General features: G+C 39.0%; 1 protein-coding gene across 1 annotated transcript in view; it reads left to right on the plus strand.

Annotated features, from left to right (window-relative positions):
- The window catches only part of UNC13C (unc-13 homolog C), a 660,175-nt gene that overhangs the window by 327,924 nt on the left and 317,365 nt on the right, over positions 1-14,886 (plus strand). Inside the window, exon 13 of the mRNA XM_004374773.1 lies at positions 12,600-12,756. Coding sequence (XP_004374830.1) covers positions 12,600-12,756 — 157 coding nt within the window. The remainder of the gene's footprint in view (positions 1-12,599; positions 12,757-14,886) is intronic.

Raw genomic sequence — 14,886 nt, forward strand, 5'->3', positions numbered from 1 at the left:
GAAGGCTATGATCTTCGATCTTCGTCAGTAAGTGCTTTAAGTCCTCTTCACTTTCAGCAAGCAAGGTTATGTCTTCTGCATAACTCAAGTTGCTGAAGAGTTTTCCTTTGGTCCTAATGCCCCGTTCTTCTTCATATAGTCCACCTTCTCAGATTATTTGCTCAGCATACATATTGAATAAGTATGGTGAAAAGATACAATCCTAATGCACACCTTTCCTGACTTTAAACCATGCAATATCCCTTTGTTCTGTTCAAACAACTGCCTCTTGATCTGTGTACAGGTTCTGCATAAGCACAATTAAGTGTTCTGGAATTTCCATTCTTTGTAAGGTTATCTATAATTTGTTATGATCCACATAGTTGAATGCCTTTGCATAGTCAATAAAACAGCTTTGTTTTAGAGGCCTGACTAATCTTTGTCTGAAAGGCAGGCTTCAGGAGTGACTGTAGTTTTGAGTTAACACCATGTCCGGGGCCCATAGTCTCGGATGTCCCTCCGTCCTGTGTCAGACCAGCAAGTCTGGTCTTTTTTTGGTGAATTTGAACTTCCTTCTACATTTTTCTCCTGCTCTGTTTGGGACCCTCTACTGTGATCACTGTCAGAGCGGTTGGTGGTGGTAACCAGGTGCCATCTAGTTCTGAGCTCAGGTTGGTGGATGCTGTGGTTCATGTGATCCATTAGTCCTTTGGAGCAATATTTTCCTTATGCCTTTGGTTTTCTCGATTCTTCTTTGCTCCAAATGTGATGGAATCAATAGATATATCTTAAATGGCCACTTGCAAGCTTTTAAGACCCCATACGCTCCAAAGTAGGATGTAGACCATTTTCTTTATGAACTATATTATGCCAATTGACCGAGATGTCACCAAAACCAAGGTACCCAGACCTAAGCCCCAGGAACTTGATCCCTCAAGGTGTTTGGATATGTCTAGGAAACTTCTATGACTTTGCCTTGATCAAGTTGTTCTGACTTCCCTCTATTGTGTGTTGTTCCTCTTACCAAAGTTAACACTTGTCTAATATCTAGTTAGTGATTTCTCTTCCCCACCGATCCCTTCCCTTGTCACCATCGAAGATTGTTTTTTCTGTGTGTAAATATTTTCTTCGGTTTTTATAATAGTGGTCTCCTACAATATTTGTCTTTTTGTGATTGACTTCTTTCACTCAGCATAATGCCCTCCAGGTTCATCCATGTTGTGAGATGTCTCACAGATTCATCATTATTCTTCATCATTGTTTAGTATTCCACTGTGTATATGTACCATAATTTGTTAATCCGTTCATCTGTTGATGGGCACTTAGGTTGTTTCCATCTTTTTGCTATTGTGAATAATGCTGCAAAGAACATGGGTATGCATACGTCTACTCGTGTGATGGCTCTTATTTCTCTAGGATATATTCCTAGGAGTGGAATTGCTGAATCATATGATATTTCTATTTCCAGCTTTTTAAGGAAGCACCATATCGTTTTCTGTAGTGGTTTTACCATTTTACGTTCCACCAGCAGTGCGTAAGAGTTCCAATCTCCCTGCAACCCCTCCCACATTTGTTATTTTCTGTTTTTTTTAAATTAGTGCCAGTATTGTAAGGGTGAGATGTTGTCTCATTGCAGTTTTGATTCACATTTCTCTAATGGCTAATGATCATGAGCATTTCTTTGTGTGTCTGCTACCTGCCTGAATGTCTTCTTTGATGAAGTGCTTGTTCATATCCTTTGCCCATTTTTTTTATTGGATTATTTGTCTTTTTGTCGTTGAGGTGTTGAAGTATTCTGTAAGATTTTTGAGACTAGATCCTTGCTGGATATGTCATAGCCAAAATTTTTTTCCTTGTCTGTAGGTTCTCTTTTTACTCTATTGGTGAAGTCTATTGAAGAGTGTAACTGTTTAATTTTTAGGAGCTCCCAGTTATCTAGTTTCTTGTCTGGTTTTTGAGCATTGTTAGTTATGGTTTGTATTCTCTTTATGCCATGTATTAAGGCCCCTAGTGTTGTCCCTGTTATTTCTTCAACGGTCTTTATTGTTTAGGTTTTCTGTTTAGGTCTTTGATCCATTTTGAGTTAGTTTTTGTGTATGGTGTGAGGTATGGGTCCAGTTTCATTTTTTTACAGATGGTCATCCAGTTTTGCCAGCATCATTTGTTAACAAGATTGTCTTTTCCTCATTTAATGGATTTTGGTCCTTTGTCAAAGATCAGATGACCATAGGTGGATGATATTACATCTGGGTTCTCAATTCTGTTCCATTGGTCTATGTGTCTGTCTTGTACCAGTATCAGGCTATTTTGACTACTGTAGCTTCACAGTAGATTCCAAGATCAGGTAGCATGAGGCCTCCTACTTTGTTCTTTTCCTTCAGTAATGCTTTGCTTATCTGAGGCCTCTTTCCTTACCATAGAAAGTTGGTGATTAGTTTTTCCATCTCCTTAAGAAATACTGTTGGTATTTGGATCGGAATTGCATTATATTGGTAGATCACTTTGGGTATGATTGACATTTTCACAATGTTGACTGTTCCTATCCATGAGTGTCATGGATTGAATTGTGTCCCCCAAAAATATCTGTCAACTCGGCTAGGTCATGATTCTCAGTATTGTATGATTGTCTACCATTTTGTAATCTGATATGATTTCCATATGTGTTGTATATCCTCTCACTACGATGTAATAAGATGGATTAGCGGCAGTTATATTAATGAGGTCTACAAGATTAGATAGTGTCTAAAGGCAATCTCTTTTGAGATGTAAAAGAGAGAAGCAAGCAGAGAGACATAGGCACCTCATACCACCAAGAAAACAGTGTCAGGAGCAGAGTGTGTCCTTTGGACGTGAGGCTCCTGTGCTGAGATGCTCCCAGACCAAGGGAAGTCTGATGCATCACAAGGACCTTCCTCCAGAGCTGACAGAGAGAGAAAGCCTTTCCTGGAGCTGGCGCCCTGAATTTGGACTTCTAGCCTACTGGACTGTGAAAGAATAAACTTCTCTTTCTTAAAGCCATCCACTTGTGGTATTTCTGTTATAATAGCACTAGATGACTAAGACAATGAGCATGGTTTGTTTCTCCATTTATGTAGGTCTCTTTTGGTTTCTTATAGTAGTGTTTTGTAGTTTTCTTTGTACAGGTCTTTGTCAGTGCTAGTTAGATTTATTCCTAAGTATTTTATCTTCTTGGGGGCAATTATAACAGGTATTGTTTTCCTGATTTCCTTTTCAAATTTCTCTTGGTTGTGTGTAGGAACTCAACTGTTTTTTGTATGTTGATCTTGTATCCTGATACTTAGCTGAATATTTCTGTTCTAGTAGTTTTCTTGTGGAATCTTTGGGGTTCTCTGTGTACAGAATGGAGCCCTGTTGGCACAGTGGTTAAGTGTTAAGGGTGCTAACCCAAAGGTCAGCAGTTCAAATCTACCAGCTGCTCCTTGGAAACCCTATGGAGGGCAGTTCTACTCTGTTCTATAAGGCTGCTATGAGTCAGAATCAACTTGATGGCAAAGGGGTTTTTCTTTCTTTCTTTCTTTTTTAAATGTATAGGATCCTATCATCTGTGAATAGGGACAGTTTTATTTCTTTCTTTCCAATTTGTATGTCCTTTATCTCTTTTTCTTGCCTTACTGCTCTAGCAAGGACTTCCAGCACAATGTTAAATGGAAGTGTGATTAAACAGTATCCTTGTTTTGTTCCCATTCTGGAGAATGCTTTCAGTCACTCTCCATTGAGAATGATGTTAGCTGTTGGTTTTGTACAGATACTGTTTATTATGTTGAGGAATTTCCCTTCTATTCCTATTTTGCAGAGTTTTTATCTGGATTAAAATGCCTTTTCTGCACTGGACCACTATCAAATACGATTTCTGCATTGATTGAGATGATCATGTAATTATTTTTATTCTATTTATGTGGTGGATTACATTGATTGGTTTTCTGATGTTGAGCCATCCTTGCATACAGGGTATGAATCCCACTTGGTTGTGGTATATTATTTTTTTTATATGATGCTGAATTCTATTGGCTAGAATTTTGTTGAGAATTTTTGCATATATATTCATGAGAGGTATTGACCTGTAGTTTTCTTTTTTTTTTTTTTGTGATGTCTTTTCCTGGCTTTGGTATCAGAGCTATGCTGGCTTCATAGAATGAATTCAGGAGTATTCCTTCCTTTTCTGTGCTCTGAAATAGTTTGAGTAGTACTGGTGTGAATTCTTCTCTGAATATTTGGTAGAATTGTCCCATGCAGCCATTCAGGCCAGAACTTTTTTTTCTCTTGGGAGTTTTCTTTATTACCTCTTCAATCTCTTGTCCTGTTATGGGTCTGTTCAGATTTTCTATTTCAGCTTGTGTTAGTTTAGGTAGGTAGTATGTTTCTAGGATTTTTTCCATTTCTGCTAGGTCAAATTTGTTGGAGTATAATTTTTCATATTATTCTGTTACAATCCTTTTTATTTCAGTTGATTCTTGTTGTAATTTTCCCTATCTCATTTCTTTTTTGGGTTATTTGCTTCCTCTCCTGTTTTTCTTTTGTCAGTTTGGCCATTAGTTTGTTGATTTTGTTTATCGTTTCAAAGAACCAACTTCAGGTCTTGTTGATTCTTTCCATTGTTTTTCTGTTCTCTGTTTCATTTATTTCTGCTCTACTCTATTATTTCCTTTCTTCTGGTGGTTTTGGACTTCTTTTGCTGTTTGACTATTTGTTCAAGTTGTAAGACTACCATTTTGATTTTGGCCCATTGCTCTTTTTTGATGTATGTGTTTATTGCTATAAATTGACCTCTGAGAACTGCTTTTGCAGTGTCCCAAAGTTTTGGTATGATGTATTTTCACTCTCATTTAATTCTAGGAATTCTTTTATTCCCTCTGATTTCTTCTATTACCCAGTTGTTTTTAAACAAAGTGTTTTTCAATTTCCATGTATTTGATTTTTTTTTTCCTTGCTCTTCCTGTTGTTCTACTTTTGTGGCATTGTGATCAAAGAGAATGCTTTGTGTTATTTTGATGTTTTAGATTTTATTAAGGGTTACTTTGTGGCCTAAATTGTGGTCTACTGTGCAGAATGTTCCTGCTTTTGGGTGGAGTACTCTATATATGTCTATGAGGTCTAATTGGCTGAATTTGGCCATTAGATCTTCTGTGTCTTTGTAGAGTTTCTTTCTAGATGTTCTGTCCTTTACCGAGAGTAGTATGTTGAAGTCTCCTACTATCATTGTGGAATTGTCTATTTCTCTTTTCAGTACATTAGTTTGTTTTATCTATTTTGGATCCCTGTTGTTGGGTATGTAGATATTTATTAAGGTTATGTTTTCTTGGTAGATTGTCCCTTTAATCATTGTATAATGTTCTTCCTTGTCTTTTATGGTTTTGCATTAAAGTCTATTTTATCTAAGATTAATATTTCCATTTCTGCTTTCTTTGGTTACTGTTTGCTTGATATATTTTCTTCCATACTTTGATTTTTCATATATTTGTGTCTTTGTCTAAGGTGTTTCTCTTGTAGACAGCATATTGATGGGTCATTTTTTTTAACCCATTCTGCCGCTGTCTGTCTCTTTAGAGGTGCATTTAAGCCATTTACATTCAGTGTGATTATTGATAGGTATGAATTTATTGCTGTCATATTGTTGTGGTTTTTTTTGTAGCGCTGATGTTTTCTTTGTTCCTCCTACTTTCCTGTGCTGAGTTCCATTTAATTATGCATTTTTTGTTATTATACATTTTATGTTTACAGATTCTTTTTGTTTTCTTTATTTTTTATTTTGATAAGTAGGTTTGTTAACTTTCTTTGTAGTTACCTTGAAATTTACCGTTATCTTCGTAAGTTTGAACCAGTCTTTTGTTATTTGATATCTCCTTAACTTCCTCTCCATTTGAATGTTCTACACCTGCACCGTTTATTCCCCCCTTTTATTGTTTTGACGTTATTGTAATTTACAGACTGACATCTGTTTCCCTGTTTTAATTCTTTTAGCTTTGTTTTATTATTGAGAGTTCTTGACCTAGGTTGGTATCTGGCTGATGCTGTCCTGTGTTTTAGACTCCAGTTGTTGTCTGATGTTTTGGTTATCTAACCGAAGGATTTCCTTTAATGTTTTTTCTATGTTTGGTTTTGTTTTTGTGAATTCCCTAAATTTCTGTGTATTTGGAAATGTCCTAATTTTGCCATCATATTTGAGAAAGAGGTTTGCAGGATGTATTATTCTTGGTTGGCAGTTTCTTTTTTTCTTTCAAGGTTTTATGTATGTCATCCCATTGTCTTCTTGCCTGCATACTTTCTGCTGAGTAATCAGAGCTTAGTCTTATTGTTTCTGCTTTGTAAGTGACTCTTCGTTTTCCTCAAGCTGCTCTCAGGATTCCTTTCTGGTTTTGGCAAGAGTGATTACGATATGTCTTGGTGAATTTCTTTTGGAGTCTATCTTTTATGGAGTTCTTTCAGCTTCTTGGATGGTCAGCTTTTCATCTTTCATGATATTTGGGAAGTTTTCTGCCATCAAATCTTCAACAGTATTCTCTGTGTTTTCCATTTTCTCCTCCTGTTCTGCAACTCCAATCATGCACAAATATTTGCTCTTGATTGTGTCCCACATAATTCTTAGTTTTTCTTTTTTTTCTGATTTTTCCTCAAAGTAAGTGACATCAATGAATTTGTCTCTGAACTCACTGATTCTGTCTTCTATTGTTTAATATTTGCTCCTAAACCTTTTTCTGGGTTTTCTATTTCTGAAATTTTGTTGTTTCTTTTGGATTTCTAGTTGCTGTTTTTGAATGATTTCTAATTGTTTATTTATTTTGACATTTCATTCTTGTATTATTTTCCTGAACTCTTCTATTGCTTTTTCTGTATTTTCCTTGATTTGGGGTATGTTTTTGTTAGCTTTGTCTGTGTTTTCCATGATTTTGTCTGTTTTTCCTTGGGTTTGTCTTTGTTTACCTTAGTCTCTTTCCTAATCTCTTAGAGAGCCCTAAATATTAGTCTTTTGAATTCCATAGTAAATAGTTCCACTGCCTGTTCTTCTACCAGAAGGTCACCTGATTCTTTATTTTGATCACTTGCTGGAGCCATCTTGTCCTGATTTTTTATGTTTTGATATTGTCTGCTGTCTCCAAGACATTCAGGTATTATATTCTTTATTTATTGACTGTATGTTCATTTGTTTCATCCTGTTTCTTTGTTTTGTTTTGATATGTCAGGGATGGTAGGTCAGGCATGTTTTGCTGCTTGCTTGTCTATGGGCACGATAGCTCTCCCCAACTTGTCTGGGTTGGCAGGGAATCAGCAGGTAGGGTGAGCCAACTTCACTATACACTGGTTTGGCGAGATGGCTGAGGGTGGACTGGGCAGGCACTGTCTTTCTCCTGATGTTGGCCCAGCTGTGTGTGAGCATTCACAGCCCCCTTCCAGAGAGATGGTGGTATTTGCCAGGGAGTGGTATGGGCTCACTTCCCTCTGTTCAGCAGCTGGTCAAATGGTGGGAGAGGAGGGGTGGTGCAGACCCGGTGCTGTGACAGGCTGGAGCCAGGGACAGTCAAGCCATGGTGGCATGTTGAGGGCCAGAAGGAAGGATGGGCAGCATACGGAGTAAGGTGGGAGGTAGAAAGCAGTGAGCTGGTGACTTTCTAGCTGTGGTGGTATGGCATGGCCTGATGGAAAAGGTGGGAGGTGGCATACGAGGCTAGGTCTGAGGGATAAAGAAAGGGAAGAAAAAAAATGACATGGTAGTATCAGGCAAGTGAGGTCAGGGCATATCCAGAGTGGCAGCAGGCCAGTGGCTCTCTAGCCAGTGTGGTACAGCATGGCCCGCTAGGAAGGTGTAGAAATGGCATGCGGGGCTAGGTGGCAGAGAGAAACAAAAGATAGAAAGGGAAAAAGTAAAAAAGAATAAAAATGATCTGCAAGGTGGGAGGGAGAAAGAAAAGAAAGGGAAAAAATGGTGTAGTGGGAGCTGACGGCAGAGGTGAGCATTGGCAGTCCGGGGGGAGCCTGGGTTGGTGGCAAGTCGTTGCTCTCTATCCACAGTGGTGCAGCGTGGCCTGGCAGGAAGGGGTAGAGACGGTGTACAGGGCTAGGTGGGAGGAAGAAATAAAAGGAAGAAAGGGGGGAAAATGGTGTACCAGGAGCTGGCAAATGGGGGCAGGGCAGACCTGGGCTCAGGGTGGGCTGGTGGCTCTCTAGCCAAGGCAGCATGGCGTGGCTCATCAGGAAAGTGTGGAGGTGGCATATAGGGCAGAAGGGTGAGGGGTAGAAAAGCATGTTTCTCTGGTTACTGGGTTCTCTGACTCCTGTTGAGAGCTCTGTGAAGTTGCCTTCCTGAGCTCCCTGTTTGAGGCCATTGTTGGCTGTGCTCCAAGATGACAACTCTGTACCATGTTAGGTGGCAGGGGACCCCCACTCTGTATCTCTCCTTGTTCTCTATTTTCCTTCTTTCATTCAGTGTTTGATCTAGTTCTTTATTCTTTCATTTGATGTTTAGGGTTCCAGGATTGACGTTTGCATCTGTTTTACTTAGTTTTTTGGGTCTTTGCTGCAGAGGGACGGCATGGTGCATCTGTCTAGGGTGCATGTTGGCTCTGCCTCCAGCTTATAAATTATTTGTTAAACATATCATTTTGGTTGTGAAACATTTCTTGCAGTCCCACAGCCACAGAATTCATAAGGCATTTTCATCATCAAGATATTGGCTAAACTAATACAAAGTGTAAAATAGAAGAAGCGTGCTTTTTGACAACCCCAACCTTCCTGTATTGCACTCACTTTTCCCTCAGATAGCTTATAAGTAGTCAGTACTGTTTAATAATTATATCATTTTAGAAATAAACCATTTTATTTTACTTCATAAAAATCACACTGTGTATGCCTTAAGTGGGGACAAGTTTCCTATGTTCTGCATTATTTATGCTTTAACTGCTAAGCTATTGCTGTCACCTTTATCAGGCACCAAAAATCCAGAGTGGCAGCCACAAGAAGTGAAGAGTGAGTAACATGACTGCACCATGAGGGCACTAAACCCTTTTTTAAAACCAAGAACAGAGTTATTGATTTGAATGACCTCAGTAGCTCTTTTAATACATAATGCAGGCTCAGGTCTTTTAATTTGGCATTTGCCTATGATGTTTGTCTTAGTTATCTAGTGCTGCCATAACAGAAATACCACAAGTGGATGACTCTAGCAAAGAGAAATTTATTCTCTCACAATCTAAGAGGCTGGAAGTCCAAATTCATGGTGCCAGCTCCAGGGGAAGGCTTTCTCTCTCTGTTGGCTCTAGGGGAAGGTCGTTGTCATTAATCTTCCCCTGGTCTAGGAGCTTTTCAGCACAGAACCGCAGGTCCTAAGGACATGCTGTGCTCCCAGTGCTGCTTTCTTGGTGGTATGAGATCCCCCTGTCTCTATGCTTGCGTCTCTCTGTTATATCTCAAGCGAGACTGGTTTAAGACACAACCTAATCTTGTAGATTGATCCTGCCTCATTAACATAACTGCTTCTAATCCTGCCTCATTAACAACATAGAGGTAGGATTTACAACATATAGGAAAATCATATCAGATGACAAAATGGTGGACAATCACACAATACTGGGAATCATGGCCTAGCCAATTTGACAAATATTTTAGGGGGGTACAATTCAATCCATGACATTCCACCCTTTGGCCCCCCAAATTCATGTCCTGGCCACATATAAAACACATTCATGCCATCATATCATGTCAAAATTCTTAAATCAACTCCAAGTCCAAAATCCAAAAATTCCTCTTCATCTGTGAAATCTAGAATACAAGTTATCTGCTTCCAAAGTGCAATGGTGGGACAGGCACAAGCTATAAATTTCCATTACAAGTGGGAGAAATTGGAGGGAAAGAAGCGATAACCAGCACCAAGCAAATTAGCCAAACACATTTCATTAGCTCTCAAGGCTTGAAAATAATCCTCTGTTCACCAAGACCATTTAGGCAATGGCCCTACCCTCTAAACGCTGTTGGCCACACTCTCTGGATTCTGGGTGGAGGCCCCTCAGCCCTGGGCTTCGGTTTTGCTTTCCAGGCCCACTGGAAAGGCAACTCCTCTCCCTTGGATTTGGGAGGCCCCATTCTCCTAGTCTATCTGAGTAGTGTGACTTCACCCTTTGAGACTACAGAGGTTGTGGCCCTACCCTTTGAGACTAAGGCTGCTCTGCTTCTTGTGTTCCTTGTCCCTTAAGCTTCTGCTTCCTGGTTCCTTGGCCTCTCTGCACTTGGGCCTCACCACCCAAGTCTTCCCTGCTGGGTCAAGTGATCCAAAGCTCTGTAGCTCCATCAATAATTGCCTGGGGGCACCCCATTCCACCAGTAAGCCTCCTGCACAAAGGCACTCGGCTCTCTCACTCCATTGGTCAGCTCCAGTGCTGTCTTGTGCTGGTCTCCTAGTTCTGCTGTTGCCATTTGTCTTCTGCTTCTCACTGCTGTCTGCACTGACTCCAGTGTAACAGCTCTCCTCACTTCCTTCTGAGTCCTCACCTGAATTGTCTTTCATGTCCCTAATTCCACCAACAGTCACTTCAAGGCAATCTAGGTTTTTACTATCAGGCACTTTAAAATTCTTCCAGCCTGTATCCATTCACAGCTTCAAAACAGCTTCCACATTTTAGGTATTTGTTAGAGCAGCACCCTACTTCTGGTACCAAATTCTGTCTTAGTTATCTAGTGCTGTCATAACAGAAATACCACAAGTGGATGACTTTAACAAAGTGAAATTTATTCTCTCAAAATACAGGAGGCTGTAAGTCTGAATTCAAGGTGCCATCTCCAGGGGCAGGCTTTCTCTCTGTCGGCTCTGGGGAAAGGTCCTTCTCATCAGTTTTCCCCTGGTCTAGGAGTTTTCAGTGCAGGGACCCCAAGTCCAAAGGATGTACTCTGTTCCTGGCACTGCTTTTTTCATGGTTCGAGGTCCCCTCATCTCTCTGCTTGCTTCTCTCTTTATATCTCAAAAGAGATCGACTTAAAACCTAATCTTGTAGATTAAGTCCTGCATCATTAACATAACTGCCTCTAATCCTGCCTCATTAACATCATAGAGGTAGGATTTACAACATATGAGAAAATCACATCAGATGACAAAATGGTAGACAATCACACAATACTGGGAATCATGACCTAGCCAAGTTGACTAATATTTTTGGGGGACACAATTCAATCCATAACAATGTTCCTGTATCTCTCTTCCTCCTAGGTATGCATACTTTCATTTTATGCCATCCTTCACCCCATTACATTTAGGCATTGCGTATTCCACTTTTGATGGAAGGATCTAACAAATACAGTTACTTGTAAATCATTGAGGGAAAAAAGAGATTGCATAGCTCTACAGTTCTATTTAAATTTCTGTCTTTAAAACATTTATATAATTTGTGGCATTATCAATACATATTAATTTTATTAAAAGTAGTTTAGTGTAGAATGAATTCAAAATATGTATCATTTACCTTAAAGAAGGAGCGGTCATTGATAATCTAATCCTAGGGTTAAATTACTCAAATTATATAACTCTAATGGCATAAAGTATTATTCATGATCCTCAAAAAACCATGTTTAAAACTTTAATATACCTTCATTAGCTAGTGCTGTGACAAGCTAGGTGAGTGACCTGGGAAGATCTAAGAGATGCCACAATTATCAGGATCACTATCCATTTATTTTGGGGGTGCCACTCAGGTCCATTATTTGCGTATGTGCATTCTCTTTGAATTCAATAATATAAAATTCAGAGATGCTGAGGTAGGGAATAAATTTCTGAAAGATGAATGCAAAAATGACCAGATTAGATACTGGAAATTTCCTTTCTCCATCCATATTTTGTCTTTTCACTTCTATCATAAGTTTCGCTTTCGATTTTCAAGTGTTTTGTTATAGTTCAAATGAAACAGGTTTCCTTGCGTGAAGTAACAGAATTGAATATTTGATGCACCTGATGGCTGTAAATGATACTTATTTTTCAAGGTTTAAAAGAAATGTCTTTAAGCATAGAGCTAGCATAACTCAATCAGTCCTCACTATTCATCTTTTTTTCTTATTAAATCCTATTATAACAAAGCACTTATAAAACAGAACTACTGTGTAAGATATTCCTTTCTGAATAACACACATAAACTGAACTCAAGTCAGATCATTAGGTTGACTTGTTAGATCAGTGTGTAATGAGAGGAGGGCCTCTCGCTATTTAATGAATGCAAGAGGAATATGAGTGTGCAAGAACATCATTCTGGTTGGAAAATGGCAGTTCAGGAATTGAAATAAGTGGAAATAATGTTGGCGCAAGAGGGAGACCTCTGTTATTGCTTCTAACAGTGCTAAATTCCACTGAAAATTGCATTTTTGGTGTGTGCTCACAACACTGTTGCATTGAGAGGAATTATGCACACATCCTTGTGGCAAATCACACTCTAATTAAACCACTTCACATTTGTGAATAAGAACTTTTCAAAATGCTGAAGTTGCTTTCTCTTTCAGTTAGAGATTGTGGGAGGTTTCCCTTCTTTTTTCATAGATGTGGTTGGGAAATTATTTGATTGCTGACATTGGAGGATATGCTGTTATATGAATTAGTTTCTGTTCTAAGAGTTCTTAATGTTTTTGTCTTACAGGCACTTCTCATGTCTGTCATCTAAATACATGTGCCCTGGTGTCCCTGCAGTTATGAGCACCTTGCTGGCTAATATAAACGCTTTCTATGCTCATACAACAGTTTCAACAAATGTACAGGTTTCTGCCTCAGATCGATTTGCTGCTACCAATTTTGGTGTAAGTACTATCTTTTGAACATTAAAATTCTTAGTAGCTAATGGAGCTATGGTGGTGCAATGGTTAAGATCTATGGCTGCTAATCAAAAGGCTGGCAGTTTGAATCCACCAGCCATTCCTGGAAACCCTATGGGGCCATTTTACTCTGTCCTATAGGGTCATTATGAGTCAGAATCGACTCAATGGCAACTTTTTTTCTGAATGTGAGCTGAGTTTCAAAGGGCTTTGGATTTAAGATATTCTTGAAATCTTATTGCAGAAGGGGTATGATAGGGACTAGCTCCTAGTACAATGGGCTAAAGCTCATCTGAAACATTTTTAGTGAAATAACATTATTTGACAGTCAATAGGAACCTTCATTAAATTAAATTTCCATATCTAGAATCACCTTTTTCAATGAGGGAGGGGGGAGAGGGGGCATAGATTTTATGAGAGGGTATTAGAATTAAATATATATATATATTCATGTATATAAATTTGGGAATCATTAAGTCAGGTACTGTTCCCTGGTAAATGTGAGCTTGGCAGCCTTCTCTGAAGCCTGTTAGGCTCCATTTGCCCTTCCTATTGACTCCTTCTCATACTGGTGGATAACGGCACATCCTCTAAGTAAAAAATAATAGGAATGTAAAGAGCCTAAGAGAACTGTCTGTACCTAAATGAGGCTGTCTCCCTGAAGTAATCAAATGGATCAAGAATACTTTGAAAAGTAGAATTTTAGAAAAAGATGGGAGTCCTAAGGAGTTTCAAGAAATTATCCCTTGTACCCAATAGCTTATCCATTCTGCCTATCACTGGAACCCCATCTTTACAACTGTAATCAAATTGAAATCAGCAAGACTGGAAATAAGGATCTAAATTAAGAATTATTTCTGCAAAGTGACGAGGAGCTAAACTAAGACAGGGTCACTGGAGTTGGACAAGGAAGAAAGGATTCCTGAGCTATTCGAGCTATTTCAGTTATAGAATCAACAGCATCAAGAGCACTTGGTGACTGGGAATCTGTAAGGCGAGGGAAGAGGAAGGTGCCTAGAAAGATTCCTAGATTTCTGACCAGGGCCACTGGGTGGGCAGTAGTGCTTCTCAATAGCCTGAGACAGGTATTTTTATTTTAATTTTTTTTCACAGAGGAAGGTAGATACAGTGTAGAAAAATGATTCCCATGACAGCATAGTTATTTTTCCCACTGCATTTCCAAATTGGTTGACTGAATAGATGTTGATTGTGGAATATGTTGTTAGAAATCCAATTTTTGTGTATGTATATAGAGTAAAAACAACTGAGACTCATCTATATAGTAAATTAGCAAATAAAGGGGTACAAACTCAGTAGAAAAAGAAGTCCCACTGTTGTTTAGTCTTTTCCTGTTCTTTTCATCTAAAGAGTGAGAACACGTCGTATTAGCTGAGTGAGGTGAGTTGGAATGAATCAAAGGCAAAAAGTAACACCCAGTAGAAGAAAACATTCTTAGAGTTGGGAGTCATGGGGTTTAAGTTCATATTCAAATTTATTTTTAATTTATAAAAGTATCAGCTCTGGCTTAATGCATTTTTTTTTTCTTATTTTTTATTGTGCTTTAGATGAAACTTTACAGAGAAAATTAGTTTCTCATTCAACTATTCATGCACAAATTGTTTTGTGATATTGGTTGCAATCTTCGTGATGTTTCAACACTCTCCCCTTCGACACTCCAGTTCCTCATTTCCATACATCCATTTTTCCCATCCCTTCCTATCTTCTCGTCACTGCTTTTGGGCAGGTGTTGCCCTTTTGGTCTTCTATGCATGATTGAACTAAGGAGCATGTTCCTCACATGTGATGCTGATTGTTTTATAGACCTGCCTAATCTTTGGCTGAAGGGTAAACTTCAGGAGTGTCTTCAGTTCTGAGTTAAAAGGGTGTCTGGGGGCCATAGTCTTGGGGTTTCTTCCAGTCTCTGTCAGACCAGTAAGTCTGATCTTTTTCTTTGTGAATTTGAGTTTTATTCTACATTTTTCTCCCGTTCTGTCTGGGACCCTATATTGTGATTTCTGTCAGAGCGGTCAGTGACCAGTGACCAGGCACTGTGTAGTTCTTCTGGGCTCAGGCTGGTGGAGGCTGTGGTACTTGTGGTCCATTAGTCCTTTGGAC

Source organism: Trichechus manatus, unplaced genomic scaffold, assembly GCF_000243295.1.
Source record: "Trichechus manatus latirostris isolate Lorelei unplaced genomic scaffold, TriManLat1.0 scaffold00030, whole genome shotgun sequence".
NCBI classification, from domain to species: domain Eukaryota; kingdom Metazoa; phylum Chordata; class Mammalia; order Sirenia; family Trichechidae; genus Trichechus; species Trichechus manatus.